General features: G+C 37.4%; 1 protein-coding gene across 3 annotated transcripts in view; it reads right to left on the bottom strand.

The window, feature by feature from the left end:
* Positions 1–27,342, bottom strand: part of LUZP2 (leucine zipper protein 2) — a 201,006-nt gene that overhangs the window by 71,156 nt on the left and 102,508 nt on the right. For all 3 annotated transcript variants that reach the window (XM_086472209.1, XM_086472208.1, XM_086472206.1), the window contains exon 5: positions 25,750–25,812. In XM_086472209.1, the coding sequence (XP_086328335.1) occupies positions 25,750–25,812 (63 nt within the window). The remainder of the gene's footprint in view (positions 1–25,749; positions 25,813–27,342) is intronic.

Below are 27,342 nucleotides of genomic sequence, written 5' to 3'. Positions count from 1 at the left end.
CCAGCAATCAACATCAGTTCAGACATTTTAGCTAAGGTCTGACAGTGGTCGTTTGTTGTATACAAGACAAATTTGGCTCTGCCTCCCCTGGATGAATAGCGCAAATCAAACCACACTGAGCCCCTGCTCATCACTGGAACATTTCTCTCTTAGAGGCATCCTATTAAAAAAAAAAAAACCAAACAACCAACCAACAACAAAAAATACCACACACACAAAAAAAACAAATCCAAAAAACCCCGAACAAACAAACAAAAACATGAAAAAAATCCCACAATAAACCCAAGAACAATAAAAAAACCTGGACTCTGCTCAGCAGGAGTGTCAGGGTCAGTTGCCAAGATGGAGTGTTTTCCATCTCCTGTTAAACCGAAACAGTTCACTGTGCCCTTCGGAGGGAAATCAGAAGACAGCAACAGACCAAAATCAAATATCTGGACTTACCTGATATCACAATGTATTGGTACCCATTTTGCTTTGGATATTAGCTTTGTATTTCACAATGACAAAAAAAAATGGCTTATATAGCATGCAACTGCAACTACTTTAATCCTAGCAGGGTTGGCTCAGCCCTTCATCTTTCTGAAAGATAAATCGAGTTTGCTGCACTTTACTACATGAGGTTCTTCAGATAAGACCTTAAGAACTGCAGTTTTATCTTGCCTTTATGGTGAGTGAAGACACTGTGGCTTTTTGTAAGACCAGTTTGCCTTGATATTCTTCAGGATCTTTGAGCCTCTTTTCCCCACAGTTTTTCAGTGGTCAAATGCTCCAAACAGCTGAAGGACGCTGCCCCATCGAAGTATTTCAGAACTGCCAATGCATATACGAACTGCACACTTTTCAGATATGTCTGGATCTAAACTCAAGAAGCACCACTGTCCTTCTAGCTCTAAATTCCTGGGAAAAGCCCACTTTCACCATGGCCAGGCTTCAGCCTCTCCATGCTCAGAAATGCCCTTTGACACCTCTGCCTGCAACTGTATTTAGGAGGAATGTGCAACACCCAGAAGCTGGCAGCCAAACTGGGTAACCCTAGCAAACATGTCGCATGGCTGCTGCTGTAAGCTTACACTATTTGAACTTTTAATATCCTGTTTCATTGGTTTGGTTTTTTTTTCTGTAATCTGTCCCCCTGCTTTACACTCTGACATTACAGATAAAGGCACACAAGAGCAAGCTTCCCCAGACAAAGAGTATACATTTCTTTTCCTCTGCATATCTATCCCTTCTAATACTAGAAGCTGCTTTTTTTTCTCCTGAATTTCAGGTAGTCCAGCTGAGCCGAAGGAGTTGATAAGCAACAAACAAAAATCTACTTAAGCTTTTAGCAAGAGCTTTGTGTTGGGTGCCACAGGACACAGGTACAACTACTTAGAACTCACTATTTCCATGAATCCCCCGGCACACAGGGGAAGCAACACCACAGTCTTCTAGTGAACAGAGACTTGTTGTTTTGTCGAGAAATGCTGTGTCTTCCAAACACTAATCTGGAATAATGTGTACACCAGGGAGGCACACAAAGAAAACGAAGGGCAGAGTCAGAAATATATCTAAGCACATAGACGTTCCTCCTGAGAAAACCAGGTTTTCTCAGTATCCCTTCATCTTTGGGCATATATGACAATTATGCACAGTGATAGCCTAACTTTACACAAAAGACTCTGCTCTAGCAAATAAGCAATGCCTTATGTCTGGGGCACACTCATTATGTCCTGCAGTTGAGCCCCAAATAATCTCATTGTGCAAAACTGCAATGCCACACCACTACCTGCTATCTCTACTTTGTCAGCTATCTAACATTTGCCAGATGACAACACCGATAACTTTAGGCATCCGCTTCCATACGCGCCACTGCCACCCAAATCCTGTCTTATGTGAAGTTTGTTGTGGGCGGCCTCTGTTATTGCTCCGTTACAGAGGTTTTCTTTGTTTTGCACCAGGGAAGTGGCATGAGGCTGCCTGGAGACACCTCTTAGCTGTGGCTACAACCATGGTTTTCCTGCATCGTAAAAAGGGTGCTATAACAATGACAGCACAATATTAAATGAGCCAGAGTAAGGAGATAGAGAAGAATAATGACAAATTTTTTTTTTTTTAAAAAAAAACAAACCAAACTGTAGCACATATTGAGATTTGATTCCATCCTAACTGTGCAACAGACTGAGGTGTAAATGTGAGCCTGTCTACCACTCAAAGGGAAAGAGCAGCTTAGAGGCAAGAGAAGCCCTTCTATACCTAAATAATGCATTTCATCTGATGCATAACAATACTGTAACTCATCTTTGATCTAAGCCTTCCCCATGCACATGTTCTTTTCTCAGAATCTTTCCATATATTTCAACTTTTCAATGTTTCCACGCAGAAAGTCCAAAGACTGGCTTCTCTGTAAAAGCTCATCCCTACAAAAATTACCAGTGTCTCTAAAGCACAAAGCATTGATAGCCTGCATTGAAAATGTTTAATGTTCATGTTTAATGACTTAATAGGAAGGTTTAATTCACAGTCTAGTTGCCATCAGTATCAGTATCTGCACCACCCAATTGCCTAGATAACTAGTTCTAGACCAAACCCCAGTCATCTGTAGTTACGCAGCTCTTTCTTGTGTCCGAGACTTCATTCAGAGCACAGGTAAGCACACGAGTATCAGAGTAGTGTGAGACTGTTCTCCCCTGCCCAAAATGAAGTATTTAAGTGCTCTTCCAAAGCAGCTGGAGTTGCCATGCCCTCCACACTTACTAGTCACTGACAAACCTTCAGCATTCTGAGTGGGACTTGAGAACCGCTGCTGTGTTTTAAAACTAACAGTTTTACAGAATGAGTTAAGGTGTTAATTTTCAATTGCAGTCTTTTATGTTTAAAATGCATGATTGGATTTAAGGAACCAAGTCATTTTAGGGCTCAGTCATTCATGATTGTTGCTAGAAATACTCGTGCTCTGAATTCGAGAGGAATTCATAATGCAATATTCCAGTACTTAAAGGGGGCCTACAGGAAAGATGGGGAGGGACTTTGTAAAAAGTCATGTAGTGATAGGACAAGGTATAACCATTTCAAACTGAAAGAGGGGAGATTTAGATGAGATATTGGGAGGAAGAAGTTCTTCACTGTGAGGGCGGTGAGGCCCTAGCACAGGCTGCCCAGAGAAGCTGTGGCTGCCCCCTCCCCGGCAGTGCTCCAGGCCAGGCTGGATGGGGCTTGGAGCATCCTGGTCTGGTGGAAGGTGTCTCTGCCCATGGCAGTGGGTTGGACTAGATGATCTTTAAGGTCCCTTCCAACCCAAAACATTCTGTGCTTCTATTTTGAATTGCATGTCTCCAAGTCACAGTAGGTTTTGTTCTACAGCTCTCATCTAAGGTGAGATCTATTTCCTGTCCAGTCCTCACCATTAGAATCACTTGGAGAATGATGCTAACCCAAAACACTGCAATTTATTCATAAAGAACACTCATATGGGAGCTATCCTCATTCATTCTGTTTGCCAGGTGGAGTTTAAAGTCTTCACTATGACCTATAAGCAGCTTGTCTCTTCCTGCTATCACCTTCATGTACCAACAGAATCAAATAACATTAAAAAAAAAGAATCACTGGGAACAGATCTGCACTGAAAAAGGAAGACAATAGTACACTGATACCTCTCTAATACCCAGGAACTTGCTTCACTCTTCCTTAACCCAAAGCTTTTATTTGTATCTGGAATAGCTGAAATTTGGCAACTTTTCACACTTGCACCTAAACTTTCACACACTCATCTGAATATTAATATTCATATTCTGCCAGAGTTTTCAAACATGTATCCACAGAACAAAAAAATTTTTTTAGAAAAAAGGCACTTTCCTGGATGACTATTATTGTTTATAGGGTTAAGATGTAATATCAAATGTTGGTATGTGCAATCTTTTCTATGCATGTTTTAAATAGTTCTGTGGGGAAAAAAATTCTCTTAATCTCTCATCGCTCAGAAACAGTGGATTTTTGTGTCCCAGCAATGAAGCAGAGTACTAGACCAAGTATTCTTTTTTGCAGGGTGTTTTTCCTTTGGATTGCAAGGTGTTGGGGCCATTTATTTTCCTTATCTCTGGGTAAAGGTAGCTCATGGAGGGGGAGCTATCCCCCATGATGGGAATGGGGATAATGGGAGATTATGATGGGAATATGATACACAAAAATATTTTTGGGACTGCTTTAATTTTCAATCACACCTTTCCAGATGTTTCAACTCTGTTATGGGAAAGCAAATGCTATTTCTCATTCTTTCCGTGTCAGATATTCTAATTAAAAACATAGCAGGATATTAAATACAGAATCCATTTTACAGACTTTCTATCTGAAATGAAGGGTAATTGCCTATGCCATGCAGTATTATCTAGAGAAGAAACATGATAATTCTTTGATCTTTCCCTTTGGTGGAGGTGTCTGAGTGCCCTGGGGATGGTTTGTGGGATCAATAAAGCAGAACACCTCATTAGGTAGATGTTAGCCTGAAGCGCCTTCTTTTCATTTGTTTGACATTTGTAAACAGAATGGTGAAGAGAAGCTGGTGCTGCTGCAAGCTGCAGGTTGGGCTTAAAAAAAAAAAGCTTCATGAGAGCTCTATTAAAGCAAAGTGACAGGAATGAAAAGAGCATGTTGAATTTGACCAAACATGTAAACAAAAATAATCTAAATATAAAACGCATTTCTGACTTTGAAAAAAACAGCTCCTCTGTCACTAGAAGCATGAAGGGTCGTTAGCTACATTCTGTCCTACAACTTCACTTTTTCTGCTGCATCAGCAGCTGGGGATGAAATGCTGCATTAAGCATATTTTAGATCCAGAATTGTCAACATCTGTCTTAAAACATAAATGGCCTAGTTATGAAAGGAGAAGGGCAGGAGATGACTCAGGAATACATATATGCTGCTCTCTGTGGAGTCATATCACTCAGGTTCACTTAAATATTAATAGGCTCTGTCTCCTGAATTCTCTCAGTAGCAGTGCACTCAATATTTGTTGTTACAGAACTTTTTGGTCAATATATGTCATTTTCAAAAGAAGTTTTGCAAGTACAATCTACAGACATGTAAAATATACATCAGTTGTTTTGAAGAAGCTGCTGCAATATATTTCAGTCAGGAAACAGATATCCTAGAGGCAGTTTTACTGGATTTATTCACATACTAAACATGTTTCCACCATGCTGTGCTCATTCAATATACTGAGAGATAAGTACCTCCATAATATGTACTAGATAATACCTATTTGCCTTTTTCCTGGTATGATCTATCCCCACTTATAGAATACAAAGTGATTTCTGGAAGTAGAATAATTTTCATGTTAGGATATTTCAGCACTTTCTAAAATATTATTTTTAATTCACAAAATCTATGCAGGCACTATCACCAGTGCTACAAGGTTTGAAAAGTGAGACTTCTGTAAGGGTAGAGTTCATACAAGGAGACAACACAACGCTGGCTCCATCTTTGGAACTGATGAAGCAGAAACGAAATTTAGAATAAGAAGTCCTCTTATACCTTAATAAGCAAATCATGGTAGCAATTTACCACTGTCAGCATACGTGTAGCAAAACCACAAGCTGCATCCATGTATCTTCAAGACATCAAGAGCGTAACCTAAACACAACCCACTGTCCTATTATATGAGGTGCAGGCAGCAACACAAGCTGTACCTGTATTTGAAGCCAGGAGGATATGAGATATCTTCAGCCTCGAAGTGGCCCAGTTGCATTAGCAGGGAGACTGTCATCTATGAGCAGCGTGGGTTGAATCAGCAAATAGCTCACTTAAGGCAAACGTAGGCACAGGACAGTCTGCATGGGCAGTTAGGTTATTCTTACTCTACTGGCACAGAACTCTAACTCAATCATCATTAATCGTTAGTTATTTCCTCAAAGTCATTCAGCAAGATGAAGAGAAGTCAGGAGTAGGATCTAATTCAGAGGACCCAACTGACATTTTTTGAGCCATTAACACTATTTCTTCAGGAATCATTGACTAACCCACGGTAGTGAGCTTACCTTTTTCAGCCAGGATTCCTCCTCTTGGGAAGGGAGGAGGAAAGGAGTATATCACAATTTAAAATGAGCTATTTTTCCATGTTATTGAAAAGTGTTTCCCCCTATTTAAGCTCAGCACAGTAACTTAAGATAGATATTCATATTGGGCTGCTAAGGGTTGTTAAGAAAAAACAAAAAAAAGTCTCCAACTACAGCTTAAGCTTCTATGGTTTCTGAGAGTAAATATGTATCTATAAACTAATTATTTTCAGAAAAGAATAAAAAACAATACATATCATTTCAGTGAAAACATGAAGAAGCTAAAGACCGTCATAAAAAAAGTTGAAGACAATTTTTCTTAGTTCTTATAAGAAAGCCTAAACAATCAAGAGAACATGAGAAATGCTTCCTCTAAGAACATCTGGAATAGACGGTGATCTGCCTGGTCATCTGCTAATCAATTCCTATTTCTGACAGGAATACCTCCTTTTCATTAATGCTGCCCACAAATATGGGCTTGACTGAGTATCTCAAAGTCAAGGGAAGATTTCAGTGAAACTTGGGGTCATGCGCTAAAATGGTAATAATTTAATATTACAAAATAAACTTTTTCTTAGTCATTTTTAGAAGTATTTTATGTGATAATGCAAAGTTCTTTGAAATTATTCTCACAAAACATATTCCTCTGTAAATAAATCTTCACATTTTTCATGTTGATGACTTGCTCAATGTTGATGTTCAGCAACAAAGGGAATTTGTTGATAATTTACCTCAGACATATTTAAACAAAAGAGGTTATACTATGTAACTGTGAAATTACAAAGACCACAATTCTCAATCCTATTAAAAAAAGAACAAAGCCCAGCCCAAAGTATTTAAAGTATCAAAGCACTTGTGTTGTTCTCCACTCTGAATCTCTGCCCAACAAGCTATAACATTTGGCAAAGACATACCTCCAAAATTTGGCAGTGAATGGTGCCTACAGAAGAAAAGCACGTGCTTAATTTTTCAGAAAAACGCATTATTAGTATTTTGCTATGTCTTTTAATACACACTGAAAAGTAAGACAGTATTCAAAAGAAATCTTTTCCTCTCTAAGACGACTGTTATCTCCTGGCAACCTGCCTTTGTGCACATTCCAAATGTCGTCTATTATCGATAATGTTTTCGGAACAGCTGCATTGATGCGCAAGCTGTGAAAAGTAATTTGCCTCAAAATACTAGGGCCATTTACTGTATTTAAATGTCAAAAAAATATTCAATAATTCTTGATTAACTTTCATTTTGTTCCATGTTGTTTCAAGCAACAAAACACGTTTCAGACTGCTTGATACCAAAACTTCCTCTAAACTTATTTTCATAAATTAGGTCATAATGCATTCAGTTCAAGTTACTATTAGCATTATATGTCAGAACCTCAGTCATGAGTCAAGCTGTTTTGCAATGCTTAGTATGTTGAATTAGCATCCCCAAACCAGCCTCTTGCCTTTCTTTGCCATACAGCAAAGCAGAAGAGAAATGGCAGAATATATTTCACTCTGACCTATTTTAACTGTCCTTTGATCATCTTTGATGAGTCTCAATAAGACCGAAAACCTTAAATTTTTAGGGAGATTTCCATAACAAAAATACAGCATTTCAGTCATTCTATTAGACTAGCTTTACTTTGGTGACATGCCAAGTGTAAATGTACACACTGCATTTTGTGAACAGTAACACGTGTTGTTACACTGCAAACGGTGTAATAAACACAAAGAATGAGTTAGAAGAAAGAACAAGCTTGTGATATCAGTGATTAGCTGTATGTGTTCAACTTCATACACACACAGAAGGAGAGGCTAGGTGGGAAAAGCTTTCCCTACCTTAACCTCACAGACCACACTTTAGTCATCTGACAGACAGAGAGATCTGTACAGTCAGAATGTGTCAAGACAAAACACGTTTTTAAATAGAAAGCTGACATAGCCATGAATAATCCAAAGTTGAATCTGCGATCTTGCAACTACATGGTTATGTTGTATAGGTTATAAATTGCACGTTGTTTCTAAGCTATAATTTCAAGAACGGAAGACTCAGGACATTTCAGATGGGAGCCACTGCTTAGTCAAATGGATTGCTGAACATTCCCAGATACTTTATCTACCAATGATGGCCCGTATATGCAGCTGCTCATGGTAGCCACGAAAGGGAGTCTAGATTTTCCCCTGGGACTACTGGTTTTTTCCCCCCTTGCTTCAGATATCCAAGTGAAAGCCATTTGGAAAGCATGGAAAGACCTAATAGCAGAGAACAGAACACACATCAATGGAAACTGTAGGATTTACTGACTGTTCACCTCCTGACAACAGCCAGTATCTGTAAGGTAGGACTAAGGAATTATTCCTACATCAGGGAGTAATGAAAAGACCTTGCTTTCAAGGCTTGACTTCGAAAGGTGTGTTAGCAAACTATTTAAAATCTTATCTGAAGACGTTTGAAAGGAACTGCATGATTTTACATCTGTCCTTGAACAGCATTTCAGCTTAAAATATTCAACACACAAAGCATACTTCAGTAAACAGTACAGCCAGTAAAATGATGACATGCTTTTACCTTCCAGGCTAGAGACTGCTCTGTCTTTTGAGCACAGGAGAGTGGTTTGCAGACAGAAACTTTCCATAAGTCTGTTTCTCCTTACTTCAATCATTGAAAAAAAAAAAAAAAAAAAAAAAAATCAGTATCAACTGTCAATCATTATTGCTCAAAACTGTATTTAACTCAATAGTTTGATAAATGGTATTTGTTTCCAAAATCTGTTTGGCTGTGCTTTCTATAGCTTAAGTGTAGTCTATGTACATTGTGAAGGTATTTTTAGGACTGGACGTATGCTTTATGAGAAACAGAGACTTGCCATTTTCTAGATTTATGATCTTTGTTATTTTGCTGCACAGAATATAGGCATATTAATCATAATAGTGATTATTTTTATATTGATTCAACTAAACCTTCACAGGACCTTTCATGCTAAAAATAAAATCAAAACAATCTGTGGAGTAAGAAAGAGATAGCTCTTCAGTTCTCCCATCTTAACATCAAAGCCACTAAAATGTTCAGAGGAATGTGCATGTGCATAAGGAATGTTGATATTCCTGCTTGAGACTATCATGATGCAAAATATTTTGCTGAATCTAGTAACTGATGCATAAAATTACATCAGAATTAACATGTAGTTGCACTTTCTCTGGATTCCTTCTAGATTCAGAACTAAGATGGGAAAACACTACATGCTGATGGACTGGAAAAATTGAAGAAACTATACATCTGGAGAACTATCACAAATGTTTTAAAAACCTCATCTGGTTGGGACTAAAATGTTGCACATCCCAAAATAAAAAGAGGAAGGCAAATCTATCCTAAGAAAGACCAGGAAAACCAGAAGAGACTCAGCCAGACAGTGTATCCTTTCAAGACTGCATCAGTACGTGCAATGTCAGTCACGAGCTGAACACATCCCTTGCCCCCAGACATCAGTTAGCAGTGCTAGTTAACATCAAGGACATGCTGTCACGATAAGGGATAACAAAGCTATGTATAAAACGAAACAAAACTGTAAGACCAAAAGGAGGAGAGGGGAAGCAAGTAATTTGTTTGTCCGGTGATTTAAGAGGGCTATGCGCCAGGTCCATCATTCCTGTGTAGAGCCTTGAATTAACACTGTAATTTTCATGCAGCTGCATGAAAGTTATGACTCAGCCTGAGACTCCAACTCTGGGAGCTGGCAAATACAGCTATATTTATGGAGAACATTGTTGTAGCATTCCCCCAACACCAAAGACTTAACAATCCCAAAGGAGTCTGCTATCTGGATAAAGTACCAGGAAATGCAGCTAAGCGAAATAAATGACAAATACACATTATTTATCTTTACAATACAATGGTTTGGGTTGGAAGGGACCTTAAAGATCACCTAGTCCCATCCCCCTGCCATGGGCAGGGACACCTTCCACCAGACCAGGTTGCTCCCAGCCCCATCCAACCTGGCCTGGAACCCTGCCAGGGAGGGGGCAGCCACAGCTTCTCTGGGCAACCTGTGCCAGTGTCTCACCACTCTTGTAGCGAAGAATTTCTTTCTTATGTCTAAGCTAAATCTCCCCTCTTTCAGTTTGAAATCATTACCTGTTACTCCTATCACAACACTCCCTGATCGAGAGTCCCTCCCCACCTTTTCTGTAGCCCCTTTCAGTACTGGAAGGCCACTACAAGGTCTCCCCAGAGCCTTCCCTTCTCCAGGCTGAACAACCCCAACTCTCCCAGCCTGTCCTCACAGGGGAGGTGCTCCAGCCCCCGATCATCTTTCATGGCCTCCGCTGGACCTGCTCGAGCAGATCCATGTGTGTCTTGTGCTGGGGGCCCGAAAGCTGGATGCAGCACTGCAGGTGGGGTCTCACCAGAGCAGAGCACAGGGTGAGAATCACCTCCCTTGACCTGCTGGTCGCACTGCTTTGGATGCAGCCCAGGATGCAGTTGGCTTTCTGGGCTGCAAGCGCACATTGCTGGGTCATGTTGAGCTTCTTGTCAACCAACACCCCCAAGTCCTTCTCCCCAGGGCTGCTCTCAATCCACTCATCCGCCAGCCTGTATCTGTGCTTGGGATTGCCCCGACCCAGGTGCAGGACCTTGCACTGGGCCTTGTTGAACTCCATGAGGTTTGCACAGGCCCACCTCTCCAGCCTGTCAGGGTCCCTCTGGATGGCCTCCCTCCCCTCCAGCGTGTCAGCCGCACCACCCAGCTTGGTGTCATTGCCAAACTTGCTGAGGGAGCACTCAGTCCCACTGTCCATGTCTCTGACAAAGACATTAAACAGCAATACATTTAGAAAGCCCATGCTCCCACACACAGAAGCAAAAGATGTGAATGATACCTCCTTTACAAAGGCAGGGAGGAGTAAATGATATAGAACTGCCCAGTACTGCTTACTGCTCCCATAAGAGGGAAAGGCTTACACAGAAAGCAAAAGGCCAAGCGTATCAGCTACGTGCTCATTCAGTGCAGATTCTGGAGTGACATGAAAACAGTGAAAAAAGCTACCAAGAGTCAAGAAAAAACAGTAAGCACAAAAGTAGTGCAAGAGATCCATCTTTTCTTCAATATGGATCCAAACAGCTGCTGTAAAGTCTGGAAGCTAACTGAAATTACTTAACTGAATTACACTGATTTAATGCTAAGCAAGCGTCAGACAACAGGTCTTATTAGGGTTTGAGTTTTTCAACATCGTATAAAATCCAAGCTGCAAACAAGCACACAGAAAAAGCTGCAACCACACAGATAAATACTTTAAATACATAAATGATTGTTCATCTTCTCTCTCTCTCTGTCTCTGCTGTCTAGTCCTTCAATCCACAGTATTAAAACCTCGTGTGACTAACACGGTGCTGCTGGGCAGGTCTTAGCCTCATCAGCATTCAGCAGTTCAGCAGCCCACCTTTACCTCACAGACTCACAAAGAGAGAGCTGTTGTGTTGCGCCTCATGAAGACTGTGCGATAGCTAAGCTTGGCTTCTTTCTCAATGAGTGCAGATCCAATACCCACACAGCCATCTTTTCAAAGGGGTGCTCTAATCCCAGAATTTTTGGTCGTTTAGGGTCATGGAAGAAAAAGTATACAAATTTTAATCCCATCTATAAAAGATTTTTAGCTTTGCACAAAATGCATAAACATCCAGACAGTTATTTCTCAGAGAGAACCCCAAAAAAATCTGTGCAGGATTATTTTTTCTTATTATTTTTATTCTACTTTATTTTATATTTCAATACCTATTAGATTTTTCCTTTTTATTTTAGATGAAACTAAGCATTAATAGGTTTGGACAAAAAAGCAAATTTGACAGTCAGCAGATTTCACATTAATACTTGTCCTGGAAAGGAAAGGATGTAAAAATGTAATTTACCCAATCTGATGATATCAAATAGAATATTGTTCTGTCAGTCATAGGCAGGCAATCTAAGTAATGCATCTGCCCAGAAAATTTAATAACTTTTATGCTCATACACTTTTCAAAACTATCTTAGAGATCTCGCTGTAGGTCATAGAAGGTGTACTTCTCATGAATGCTTCTTAAAGCTACAACTGACTACACATACTACTTAAAAGCAGTATGTTTTTATCTGCAAAATAGATTTCAGTTGGATTGTCAGAGGACCAATCGTTTAATGAACTTACTATTCAACAGCTGCATGTCTTGAAATCCATAATTATTTCTCAAAATCCAAACAGCTCATTGATGATAAAGCTCTGTCATTCCAAATTCCCACAAGTTCAAGATTTAAATTCATAGATTCACAGAATCATAATTCTGGCAAATATGAGTAACTATGCTTTGAAAAACTAACAGCCAAGACATGAGATAAACATGATGTAGACATTAAATCTGCCAAGCCAGGCAGGTATGTGGTCCTATTCCTAATTATACTTACTATATTTAACGCAACTGCTAATATCTCCTTTTACTTTGTTTAAGAATAATTGGTCCTACTGATTCTTCTTTGGAATAATTGATTAACCAGAGAAATAAGGTATTTGGCAAGTGAGGAAAGGGGAAAACAAGGCACAGAACAATCAGCACCTTGATTAGCAGCTAGTGAAGAATAGCCAACTGAGCTATCACCACCCATGCTGCAGCAAAGGCATCCATCTCAGAGACAATGCGGATGCCACACTTTAAGTGGATAACAGAATCAGCCAACATTTGTGTACTTTAGGGATCCTGCTGCAAAGCTCAACAGCTGAAACGGAATCAGTCTAACTGTCCAAACACTTCCCAAACTTCTGTTGGGACTTTATGATGGCTGAATCACCTCTGCTGAGGCCTGAAAGTAGAAGAGTTATACAGCTGCAGATTTGATTAGTGACTTATTAAAATAGTATTTGTACGTGCTAGTTTTAACACTGATACCTGTAAAATAAGAGCCCCTGTTCTTGCGATTATTAAAAAAACCAAGCAACAAACCACAGCCAAACCCAAAAACAGCAGAAGCTAAACATTTACTTTAGGAATTCCAAAATAAATGCATTCATGTGCTTAAAAAAACTTTCCTTGTAAGACACACATTTCTGACTCTAAGCCATCTACCAAACAGCAATAGTCTCCTTGTTTTAAGCAAATGGTCTTGAATCCTCTCCCTAAATATGTAGTTCTGCTTATAAGCTTGCAAAGACTAACAGTACTTTGCATTACTGTGTGGAGTGTCCTGTCTGGCTCCTTCACTCACCTTTGCAAGTAAGAGAGTTACAGCATGAGAAACATAGAACACTATTTTAAAGCCAACCTTAATTGAACAGAATAAAGTAACGTTGCTTGAGCTGTATTAAAAGTATATGTAATCAAACTTTAAAAGAAATCTGAATTAGATCTAGAAATATACACTCTAAAGCATCACTAACAATAATAGAAGGAAAATCCCCAAAGGTTAAGGCAAAGTTACCTTTTCACTTCCTTAATGACTAAAGGGAAGATCAAACATTTTCCAAAGGAAAAAATGTGGGCTGTTTCATGATTAAAAATAATTATCTTAAAATTGCTGATTTCTACATCATTCATTGAGCTTAAACTGACATAACAATTGGGTATTATTTTACAACAGATTTAAAGAACGCACAGCAACTATGCAATCTGTAGTACACAAAGCCCAACCCAACTGCTTGTCTTCTACACTGTACTTGCTCTGTGCAGAGGATGTAAGTCACAGTAAGCAATGCAGTGCAAATCAGATTACTATGAACGACACATACAGATTTGCCTCTTTCAAATGTAAATAAGTTGGGGCTTTACCCAAATGATAAAAACCGGAGTTGGCAACAGTCAAGTGCAAATCTGCATCAATGAAGAGAAAAATGTTTACAATGTGTTTTCCACCTAAGCAAGCGTTTTGGTGAAATACAATGCCTTAATACTTCTTCTAATTTAGCCATGCATATTTTTGCAATCAGACTAGACCCGCAACAATAGAAAGCTCAAGATTTTATTTTTTTTTTTCCTCCTTTTGGAGCCACAGAAAAACAGTCACCCTCTGATCTGGAAAATGATGCAGTTAACTGTAATCATATGAGCCAACTGAGTGAGCCAATTCTTGTGTGTTGAAATGATGCTTAAAGGAGCAGCAGGAAGCTTAAAAAATAATTCAGATTCTTTACAGTACACCAAGAAGGCATACTCTGTAGGTAGGGGGACTTTGCGGTAGTTAATGAAGAGTATTGAGTCGCTGCATCCTTACATCTGTCTCAGCAGTTCTAGGTTTGACTGGTTCTTTGCTATGTCATAATTACATTTTTGCTAAAAGTAACGTGCTCTTCGCAATGCATTTCCATGCCATATTTTATCGTCTTGTAAAATTAAAGTAAGATAACATCATTGTAAAAAAGAAAAAAAAGAATTTATTTCATAACAGGAATTAATTGCTGCCCGTTAGGTATCTTACTGAATCCCCATGTTGATCCAACAAGACAGACATCACTACAGGAAGGAGGCATTGGTAAATAGCAGGTTACACTTTTTACCCCAAACAAATCATCGTCCATTGAACAGTTACAGGATATTAATTTCATGACTAGGTGCTAATATTTCCTCAACCTAGTTAGGCCCATTTTTTGGCAAATGAATGAGGAGATCCTAACTCTCAGGTTCCAGATCTTCACTTCTTTTCTCCTGAGACTTAAAGTTCATGAGCATAAAATCCACAGTTTAAATGCTGAACGCCTAGCATTGGCCAAAGCAAATACACATGGTTGTAACACACAAATGCACAGCAATAAAAGATCTTTTAAAAGCACAAATTATGCTATTAGGAATTCATCAAGTAGAAAAAAAAAAAAAAGTCCATTAAATTTAATCTGCCTACAGACTATGCAACAGAAAAAAATAAGAAATTTACAGCATAGCAAGCATTTGATTTAGTACAGACAGCACCTGGGAATTACCTCAGAAACCTAATGGAGTTCATCTGTCCTCTGTAACTACGGAAGCGATGCAGCAGAGTACAAGCAGAGACGCTCATTGACTGTCCATCTACTGCTACTCCTTCATTTAGGCCAAGTTGAAGTCACAGCCAGCCATCAAACAAGGCCTCACTGCGTATCTCACAGGATTTTTGGTGTACACAACTCTTGCCTTCTCTAATATCCAATAATTTTGCTGTCCTTTCACATAATTTTAAATGGAAAGCAATTTCTTATCAGAAAGCAACAAATTGGAAACTAACAAAAGAGGATCCTACTGCCTGTGTTCACCCCAACAAGAAAACATCCCTGTTTTCATCACATTTTTTTTCTACCATCTGGCTTTGACTTTTAAAGCACAAGTAAAAAATTAAAAAGAATACATATCCAAACAGAAAGAAGTTTTTAATGACTATTCTATTTCTTATGAAGATCCTTCAATTTGGGGCTTTTTATGGTATCTGGGGACTTTTCTACATAGGGAAAACTCCCCAAATCCCTTTTCATGCCTCCCAGTGGCACAGCACCCAAAGCCATACAACATACCATGCCCGCCGTTGCACAGCACATCCCACAGTCTTCCACTGAGACACTGTCTTACTGTGCAAGCAGACCTGTGGGTAACCTGCTTCTCAGTACGGGCCCTGGCATAAAAACCTTCATGTTTGGAGGCTCTTGTTCTTGCAGAATACTAGCTATCCTTTGTCACCCTTAAGGATGGCAGGATGCTACCATGTTAAGACTAAATGGGTATATTTCCACAAATGAGTACTTGAGAGAATTGCTGAGTCTCATTTAGAAAATGTGGATTTTCTAGCTCAGTGGTATCCTGAAGTACTTTGAATTTAAGATCAAATATTCTCCTTCAGTAGATGGGCAAAACTCCACTGAAGTCTACTGAAAAATAGCCTTACATAATGACCAAAAACCAGAATAATTTGCAAGTGACATGGAAATAGTTGGTTTTGATACAAAAAATAAGATCAGAAAAGTAATACCAGAAAGAGAAAAGTTTTGGGGCACAACGAGAGAGACTGAGCCATTACAGTTTTCAGTGAATCAACTGCTGGCATTTTGGTATTTTTAAGCTATTTTTTAATATCATATTATATTCTTGTACAGACATAAATATGTATCTGAAACCTATACGTTAAGAGTATTTTTGATGTAAATGTACACACAAATAAATATATTACATATGCACGCATAAGACCAGGATTAAATTTATAGTCTGAAATAAAATAACTACTTCACATCTGAAAGAAAATAACCACAATACATTGAAAGACAGCACAGCTTGTGGATGAACCATACCAATCTGGCATTTCTTACAATTTTTTTTTTTTGATCCATGCAGAGCTTCCCTGAGTTCATGTAACTATGTGATAAAATACTACTCAGATCTTTATTCACACAAAAAATTGAGATAAGACAACACCTTCCACAATACTTTAAGCAGCACCTGCTTTATTAAACCCTTGTAATTTCACTTCAGAAACGTATCCACATATACAAATTCCACATTTTAAATTGTGTGCAAGACGTAGATCGTTAAAAAAAAAGGAGTAATTAAAGCATTATTGTGATTGTTGTTTTAAATATTTTTGGCTGTATAAGTTTTGAAAACAAATTCTGAAGAACAGAAGATTCATTCCATTGCAAGGCTTTTACAGGCAAACTTGAGAAATGGGCAAAATTATTGGGACAGATATGGCAAAACCACTTTGAGTCAGTCTAATGAAAACTGTTTTTTTAAATTATAGCAAAGCTATAAAAACAGCTTCTTAAATCAATACAGTACCTTAAGTGATAACTAAATAAAATCAATGCAGCTCACTTGAGTTATTATGCCTAAAATTAGTGACAAGTCAATTGATCTATTTAATATTTCATTCTCCAATAGATCTGCAGTCCCAAATATCGTTGAACGGTGTTCAAAACAGAGTATGAGAGAGCAGACTCCAGAACTAAGTCATTTAAAATGTTTCTGGATAACAGCAAATTGCCCATTTTGGCCCAGAATAGCACAATTTCTACATTTAAGACTCACTACGAGATTGACTGGGCACTGAGGGTAAACTATTTCCCATCACTAGAGTAATATATAGTGAATTGCTGCAGTGACTTTATAGAAAGAGGTCAGTCAAATTGGAGAGTGTTTTTTTCCCACTGCTCTGCACAATTGGTATTTTCACATTTTTAAGACCAGCAATTCCCTAGCAAGACTGAGATATTCATTAGGAAACATGATACATAAGTATTTGAGTTGAACAAAAATTGAACATCTCTCCTAAAACCGCTGAATTTTTTTTGCGGGGACAAAAATTTCTGCATTTGAAAATATTCCAGGGTTTCAGGCTGAAATAGATGCAAAGTAGGTGAGCACCAATTCTTTTTGTCAAGAAACAACAGTTTCATGTGCTTCTACTTCTTTTAGAACAATATGGTGGGGTCACATTGCAGCTGAACAGCTTGTACAGACACCTTAGCTCAGGTAGTGACATGACCGACAATTTAGGAAGTTTATGTGAGGGTTTTTTTCTAGAATAATTCTAACGTGAGTTTCACTTAAGTATTTTTTTATTGTTATCTTTTTATTCTCTTTGAATACCCATATGTAATTGGAATTATCATTCCAAATATTGTATTTAGTTTGATCAAATTACAACTAGAGGATAATGAGTCTCAGGAGAGGACTATAACCTTTATGAAGTCGCAGTGTATCAACCCTCAGTTGAAAAATACTTTACCATGTAAAATTGACATTTTCCAGCTACACCTCTTCTTGATTAAAATTTAAAAGTACAAAACAACAGTAGCCTAGTTTAATTTAAACTTCTGAATACCAAAAAAATATTTTCTTAAAAAAATCACTTTCTGCTCCCACTGAACTTAGCAAATAAACATCTGTATTCAACAGTATGATCCCAAAGAAAATGCAAAAACTCCAAGCTTTCTCCCTTGAAATCAAAGGAAGTTTTGTATACCGTAACATAATCAGTTTGGGGTTCACCAGTCTTTTATTTCTAAATTCTTACTGACTTTCATGGAAACATAATTAAAACTATGACAGCCATGTCTCTGGCAACTAATCCAGTAGTCTGAGATTCATAGTCTCTGGAGAGCTCTCAGCCGAGGATAGGAGCATTCCAGGTGCAACATAACTTTATCAAAAAACTTTTCAAATTAATGATCCGAGTGTATTTTGTGTCACAGATAATAGCATAAGAATTTATAAAGGTAAGTACTGTGTGGTGTTTCCAGAAGCAAAGAATGCTCTTGATACTGAATTTGGATGACTCAGAGCTCCTCAAGGGTGACCCCTCTTTTTTGATCTTATGTGACAAACATGAGTACTAGACAGCATTATTTGTAATGATGAAGTCAACAGCCTGCCTTCTCTTTATGAAGCATGGAAATTTGATTATTAAATGCTCATTTATTATTTCATCTAAGGATAAATATCAAGAGTTCTACTTTTGAAGTATTGATTTATATTCTTTTTTTTTTTAGCCACATATACCATTGTTACTTCCTTGTAAGTAGTCTTTCCCCTAGGTATTTTTAACATCTTGGTACTAAAAGCAAACTTTTCCAATTGTCTGCATGACATGAACAAGTAAGATCAGCACTTTTCCTGTTGGCTTCAGGGAAAGTTTTACATTGATTATAAAATTTCATCTATGCTTAAAGTTCTCTGGAGCTTGGCTCTGAGCCACTTTTCCCTTGAGATCTGTAATGCTGGAAAACACTGATTTGGATAATATTAAGATTCACAAAACTTTCTGTATGAGTTCAAAGATCAAAGGTTTTAATTAGGTTCCATGCTGCCCCTGTTGCCTGCTGAAGCTGCAACAGATGTCCTTGAGAGTTGCGTGTGCAAAGGACAGAGTACAGTTCTTTTAAACTTTGCTATTCAAGATCATCTCTTATACTTCATGTTTTGCTGTCTTTTTGTAATAAGATGTAACGAAGGAACTATTAGGGCTTTCTATTCTTAACGCTTAGTTTCAAACATACACGTTATACTTGCATAAAAATAAGACAAAATGGATCATCAGAGATCAGAGAAATCTAGCCCCTCCCTTATCTCAAAGACCTATACAATCTGATCTTTGAAATGTTTACAGAAGCTCAAGTTAGGCACTAGCACATTATGTAGCACCAGTATTCAGGAGCACTAATTATTAGTAGCAATATCCTATGACAGGAAATGAAGGCACAGATTGGAAATTACTCTTTCTTTTCTCTGCAGATGATATTTTGCTACAAACGAGAATTGAAAAAGACTAAGCTTAAGGGATAAAAAGCCTAATACATAGATTTGAGACTAGATGAGTAAGAAAAATAAAGAATGCAGACACATTTGGACTTCAAGAAGGAGGATGTCAGAAATAAGATTTAATAAAGTGACCTGGGCAGCATGGGAAAACTGAGTAAAGACATCAGAGTGACTTCAGCAAGATTACAAAAGAACATTGTTATGCTTTTCAACACTACAGTTAATAGAAGACAGGCGAAGAATATTGGACAAAATCCAAACAGACAGTTTTCTAAATGTTGTGACTAAGAACAGGATGAAAACAGAGACCTAATAGGTATACATTTAATCTTCAATCTTCTAATTCATTAAGGATATATTTTGCCTAAACATTCTTATTCGAACATCTCCTTCACTTTCTAGTAGTTCACATCTGTGACTCATTAAAATCTGGATCTGGATGTAAAGCGTGAACGAAGAATCCAAAAATACAGCTATCCCTAGGAGAGAGGGGTCCAGACACAGCAGGTCCATTGTATTCCCTTAACTAATGCTCTGATTCTGATTATCACTCAACAGCAACTGAGAAAATGTGTTATATGCTCTTGGGTTTACAAGGTCAAGAAAACAAAGCTTTTAAAAACAAAATCTTAGTCTAACACTCACTGCAGTTGCCACTGTATCATTGTAAAGGCATCACAATCCTGATGCAGTAGGATTTGTTTTCTATATTATCTCAAACACTGTCCCCCAAGAGCCATTTTCAGCTGATTAAACTGCATTTCCACCTTTTCCTTATCATAATCAGCAAACAACCTCATAGAATCAATTTTAAGCAAATTATTTTTTAAAATAGGATTTTAGTTTACTTCAAAAGAAGTTGTAATCAATCAAGAAACAATACTGAATTCAAAGCCCTTCAGCAGAATATGATATCTGAAGCTGCTCTTATACTCCTCCTGCTCATTCACCTTTCTCTGGGCAGTGCCTCTGCCGCCAACACCTGGAGATGTTTTCTGAATTGTAGAAACAATGCAGTAGCCAAAAAGGGACAGGACTTCACCCCATTTTCTTCTTGGGGGAGAGGCTTGTGTATTTAGGAAAAAAAAAAAAAGGTTAGTTTTAGCTGCGGAGTATGGAGAGTGAAGAACTACAATGTCCTCGTTTATAGAATAGTATCAGCGTAGTCTCAAAGCCTTAAAACTTCATTTCTGCTTCACTAAGGAAGGTTTCTTGTTTTGGTTTGTTTGGTTTTTTTTTTTCCCCCCAACATAATTCAATGCAATTCGATTGAATTCACCCTGCAGGGCATGAAAATTCCCAATAGATCAAGTGAGACTTTAAACTGCTGTGACTTTACCTTTTATTAGTGCAGCTAAACACAGAGAGATTGGAGAAAATTCTGTTTTAGGATGATTTACTTGACACTGAAGCTATAACCACAATTTATACCTGAATAGAGCAAAAGTATTGCTTACAAGGTAGTTATTTAAAACTGTGCTTCTTAGCAAAAAGAACACATATTACTGAGAGCTACAGTCAAATTCATTTTCCACTCCTGGTTTACTTTGTATTGCCTGTACCGCTATATGTCTTTTATGTAATTCAGGTTTTTCAAAGTTCTGCCACAGCCTAAACAGCAAAGAAATATCTTGCCTGATATAAACCACCAGATCAACTTTATAGATACATATGATTGTTGTAAATCTGTAAGACACTAACATACCTTAATGTAGGTATACACAGAGATACTGTAAAACGCTTTGCCCAAAGATAGTATGACAAGCTAGACAGTCATTTCTTATCTCATCAAAAGTAATTAAGTGGTTTAAATAGAGCAAATTTTTTTAATACTGTTCTAAGTCTAATATGAGGCAACTATAGCGTCCCTGTGACAAAGCTGAATAACAGTTCACTACCTTTCAGTAGAGAATACAGACCACTTATTAACTTTTAGGGAAAATTCCTGACTCGTTTCTCTCAAGGAAATTGCATGTAAGTGTACATTAGCTAGGGCCCTTAGCTTGAACTGAAGATGGCGTTTATAGGTGTACTAGTAGGCAATGAATAACTAACAACATGCACTACACACATCGATGCAGAAAAGACGTTAATTTAAGATATCAATCCATCATGTACATGCATATTTCAGAGTTGCACCCAAACCAGTCTGTTCTGAATACCAAAAGCAATTGTTAAGACTCATGAGTTTTCCGATATAAACAAGTTATACAGTATCCTGTTTTAGCTTCATTTTTAGAGCAGTTCTGGCATTTTCTTCCACAAATGATACATAACTGACACAGAAGTGAGTTTCTAACTCTATAACAGACCGTGTCCAAAAGTGAAAATTTTCAAAGTATTATATACATAGTCTATTTTACTCTAAATTTTTACCAAGTTTTAGCTGCACTAATGCTTCTGAATTTCCAGACCTCTTGGTTTCTTTGTCAATAATGCAAACTTCTCAAAATAAGAACTTATTTGTTTACATGTTAATCCTTTGTTAGACTACATTAACACAATCCACATGATATTACAGCTGGAAGTGTGACAGATTTTTTTCTGGTATTGCAGCAAACACTTAGAGACCTCTAAAAAAGACAGGATTTTTAGATACATAACTCCTCTGTGCTTTATCTGGCACCTTTTTCCCTCCACACCAGGGACTACTTTTGTTGTTAACTGTTTTCTCCCAAAGCCCTGAATAGCTTGAAAATTGCCTTTCCGTACAATGTCCTCTCCTCATACGTTACATCACAGCTGCTGCATTCAGTTGGAAGGCAGTTGTTTATTCCTATATCCTAAAGATGCATGACAGTATGGCACATGCTGAAAGAATAGAACTAAACAGGGAATTATTTTTACAGACATGAAAGAGCCTGAGATTTGCCAATTCACAATTTGCCACTACAAACTGAGGGTGAATGCGATATTTGAAAGGACAAAAGTAGCTATGAAAGGAATTCCCTTTTCAATATCTGTCTTTATATCTTTATATACCTGTATGCAGATAGCACTTTTAAAAAATACATATAAAATCCTATGAATTATTTAAATACATAGCATATCCAATAACAGGACTTGTAAAAGGATACTGTACATTTAGTGATTGGAGGCAGGACCGAGATAACAAAGTTTCCTCAAAATCATGCCCTCTAAATTCAGTCAAATCTTTGTCAAAATGTGAAGTCCTTATTGAAACCCTCAAAAACAATTACTGAAATTCCAGAAAAACTGATATTAATGGACTGACTTTCAGGGAACTGGCAAACATAGTGTAGAAGTTTAATAGAGAGCCATTAGGTAGGTATAGGTATTGGTTCCTTTTCCACACAGTAGCTGATGCACAGAAGGACTACGCAATGCTCACAAATCTGAATTCTCCCAAGGCAAGTTTAGTTGACTGAGCCAAGAACTGAATGCTGGAGCTTCTGATTTCGAGGGCACGCTAGGACTATATTGCATCTGTAATCACAAGTACTATTTGTGTTTCCTCCTAAAATAAGAGCCAAATAAAACAGTCTTTTCCTACAGCTCTTGAAATGTCTTGCAAGTTGACGACATAAAAAAAATGGAAATATTTCAGGTAATTTGATTAAATTAGAAATGAACAAAAAGCAGATCACTCGTGCAGACTCTTCCGGTATTTATCCACGTAAATGTGTTTGGATAGGGTAGTGATAAAAGAATGGCAGATACACCATCTGAATGCAAGCACTGCCAAGTACTTGCATCAGACTTTTCCCTGTCTCTTTTTGTTTGTTTGTTTTGTTTTAGCTACATATCATTGATGTTTTTAAATATATAGATGTGCAAAACCCTTGTACCTTGGGGAGGGGGATGTGGGGAGAAAACAGACCTTTATCACTTCTTATGCAATTCTGAAAACCTAGAAGACCAAATCTTGATTGCATTTTTTTTTCTACACCTCATTTTCTCTTTCCTACATACGCTATCAAGTCTCTTTCCCTTAGTTACTTCTTTGTTACTTTATTAATTCAGGAAGATTTAATCCTTTTATTTGCACATGTAGTTTGAAACATTTGTAGAAAATACTGGAAGGTTCTGTAGTTCCATTTAGAGCATTTAGACATCAATTCACCATTTCCCTAGAGAAGAATGTGGCCTTTTTCTTCTCCTCAGTAAATTCCCCCTCCCCCCCTTTTTAATTTTATGACCTAAAAGAGATAAGTAAGACAAATCAGATGGATCCTCTTTAATAATTCCAGGAACACTTGAAGGATAGTTGAATCCTACGTAATTTGGATATATGGAGAAGGAAGGAGAAGGAGGAGAGCTAGACTAGAACAGACATCACTGAAAGAAACTGGAAATTTGTTTTATTGGCTTGATGTGTTTTAATTCCCATGCAAACCAGTATCTCTAGTTTAATCATTGCTCTACCTCTAAGGGTAACGACAATTTTTCAACATGCAGTTTCTTTTTTGCATTTCGAGAAGCCTCAATCACAGATGCCCCAAATGACATTTATACAGGACTCCTTTTTTTCATGTCCTTTTCTGTTCTTCTCCTCGAGTAAGTTTTTCTAAATTCTGAGTTGTTACCTGTGTAGCCTTCTTAGCTTTACAGAGACATTCAAGGTTTATGCAGCTTCTAATACAGCATTTTTTAACAGCTTCTAGGCAGTCTGTATGCTTTTTTGGCCATTTGACTGTTCCTTTCAGGGTTTGTTACTTTTTGCCTTATTTATACACAGTTCTCTTTCATGAGATGTCTGTGTGCTAGATTTGTGTGTTTTCCTGTCCTGCTGTGGTAGTACCCGCTATTGCACTTTGCAGTGGCCATTAGTTCTTCTTGAACTCAGCCCGAGGAAGCCCTTGAGAAAAAACGCCGAATAATGTATTTTCTTGGGGGCTGCAGGGCTGGCTGCAGTCATTTAACTGCGTAGCTTTTCAGTCACATTGCAAATGTCTGGCACTAAATGAAGCTTCAGCCTGGTTGGGGTCTTTATACTATATGAAGAGTGAAAAAGATTATGATCTCTTTAATATCTTGGCAAATCCTTAGAGAACAGATAAATATATAGAGGAAAAGTATAAAAGTATTAAAAAAATAAAGTATACACTTTTAAAATATAAATATACAATCTACAGACCAACGCATTATTGGAAACATAAAATTGTAGGTATGCAAATTAGATGTTTCTCTAAAAGCCACAATGACAGGCCTAAAATGCTTGCCACATCAGTAAATCCAGTTTACCCAGTCAGCCTTTGCAACTTCAGACAAAAGCATATCAGCAAATAAAATATTGCTGAATCACTCCATCTTTAAATTGTGAAACAAATACTTCTGGTGCCAAAAAGAAAGATTCCTTCCAAAGCATATTTTTTAAAATGTGCTGTAAATACAGTAAATATTACAGAAGTCTACTGACCTACCTAAGGAAATCATTAACAGTCAGATGATTTGAATGTTGATTAATGAAGTATTTATTTGTCTGCAATAAAAGATGGAAATTTTTTATGCCTTTTTTATGGCGATAGGATCAGACTGATATGGTTTATTGAAATTAACAGGCTCAACTGCAGAACATCCAATGATCACAGGTGGGAAGAAAAAGCAAGGTGGTTGTGACAGTAGATGAAGACAATAGGGAACGTGGCTTAAATAATGTGAACAACTAAAATGGGTAGTATTTCCTTTGCAAGTTAAACAGTAATGTGCACCTTTTTTTCAGACTGACCATATGCATACACTCCCATAGACCAAAGACAGAGATCACTGCTTAAATAAGTGCTTTAAGGAGATCAGGCTTTCATACACATCAAAATCAGAACAGTTTGGAAGAACAAAATGTGAGAATTGAAGAGAAAAAAGACAAGAAGCATGGTTGGTAAAAGAACAAGAAGTCATCTGAATAAAGTATTTTTCAAATGCAAAGTTCTTTGTAAAATGAAACTATGGAAAGAGAAACCGTATCCTGATTTAAACAAATTGTTTGGGAAGAAAATGGTAAGGAAGAACTAAATTCAGTTTAATAACAAAAATTAAATAAAACATGTTTTATGTTTTATTTTGGATTTTAGGATCAACCTGGGATTAATATTCATGACATATAAAGCTTATGCAAACATTTTAGGAGTGTCTTAAAATTTTATTAAGAATCTCAGTTCTGAGATTGTATTTCCTTTCTCCTCACCTTGCTGTTCATTTTTAAAGCTGGTAATAACACTGTGGATAAAGTTTCACTGTGTATCAATAATCTATAGAACTGAATTAAATATTCCTTTCTGAAAAAGCACACCTCACAAGTACAGCAGAAGTTAGAGGTGTACTGTGGACCTATGCACCAGTAGCAAGGAGTCAACAGTTGCATTCAACAAAACACTATTTCTAAATGCACACCATTATTTTTGTCCACTTTTGTGTTTACAGTATTTCACTGGAGGTTTAGCTTTCTACTACAACAACATGTGTTCTAAACATGAAGTCAAACTATAATATCTTTCAGTGTACACTCTGAATGGAGATGCCAATCAAATGTTGTTCTTACCTCATTTTGGAGGTCACGGATCATTTTGCTCTTCCTTTCCATTTCAGTCTTCAAAAAGTTAATCTAAAAGTTTAAAGAAATGTTGAGTGAGAGTTGTTGAAATGCACCCAAACACCAGTTTAACCATTAATTATTTTTTTTACCCTACTCACAGCTTTGGGAAGAAAACAAACAAACAACTTTCTGTTTATTTACCAAATATATACCAAATATAGCATGTACACTGTATAATAAATTTATAGGCCAGTTAGGTATTTGCTAAATCTACAAACACTTATCATGATGTTTACTAAAAAAAAATCCCACAACAAACTTGCAATCGAGGGAATAAAATCGCTGTACATAAGTAGGCTTACTTTACTTTTGCACCAGTAGTTATGGTGTTTATTTTTTGCAATGAAGTCCAACATGATCTTCACAAAACTAAGGATTTTTACAACAATATGAACTGATTTTACGATCCATGAATTTTTGTACCCTCCAAGAACACAACATCTATCACAGAAGGTTTCCAACACAAGTATTTGAGTGCGACAGTACTGGTCTTAATGAGATAAACCACTTGATCCTGATCAGACTCACCTGTGGAACAAAGCATTATATGTGAAAGCATTCAAATCCCGTCTTTAGTTCCTATTTAATCCAATGTCTTGCCTTGGAAAGTAGAAAGCTCAATCTTAGTTTTCAGGTTGAATTTTATCAAACACAGTTTAAAAGACTGTTTTACAAATCAGTCTGTTTCTTTCAGGATTGAGCTTTCCTCCTGGCTTAAGGAACATAATGGGAGAAAGGAGGATGTAAATGAACCCATTCCTTTCCCTTTGAAGGAGGATGCTCTTGGACACCTTAATTAGCAAACTACTCATCCCTATATACCAAATGCTGCCTTCTCTCTCGCATTGATACACAAGTCTACCTACATTCACGGGAAACTACAGTTGTTCTGACATTGCAGCAGGCTTGTTAAGAAAAACAAAACCTCTGTAAGAAAACAGATTTAGATTATAGAGACGTTGACCTAGAGATTAATGGTTTGGATGTCACACAGATTAAAAATGACAGTGAATCTACATGACATGACAGCTGTTCTTAAAATCGTGTCCGCACTCAAGTAGACAGATGTCAGTAATTTAAAAACCATCACTGGACTTGACATCACTCTCATCTGTATCAAACCAGAAGTCAGAGGACACTATCATCACTTGAGAAAAGTAGGTAGGGGATCCAAGAGACTGGTGCCACCTGGCACGCATAAAGGGAACTTCTTTTGCAAACTCTTCCAAGATTTTTTCTAAGTGGCTTGGTTGTGGAAATACTAACTCCAGATCCAGCTGCTACTGAGGGTGATGTTTTAATCGAAGATTAGTATATTCAGCACTTGTGTAGTAATGATGTCCACAAATACTGAAATTTAGTCCATGTATACTTCATAATAAATATGAAGATTTTTCACAACAGAAAATAAAGGTCACAACCAAAGTATGAGATCAGGATTAATGGGGAAAACCACAAAATAGCTATTCATATCGTGGGTTTTGGTTTTTCAGCTGTTCAAAAAACTTGCCAGATACCATTAAGTACTGACAAAAATAA

Source organism: Leptosomus discolor, chromosome 12 (genome assembly GCF_034619465.1).
Source record: "Leptosomus discolor isolate bLepDis1 chromosome 12, bLepDis1.hap2, whole genome shotgun sequence".
Lineage (NCBI taxonomy): Eukaryota > Metazoa > Chordata > Aves > Leptosomiformes > Leptosomidae > Leptosomus > Leptosomus discolor.
The sequence above is the reverse complement of the archived record's forward strand: the minus strand, read 5'-3'. Positions and strand labels throughout refer to the sequence as shown.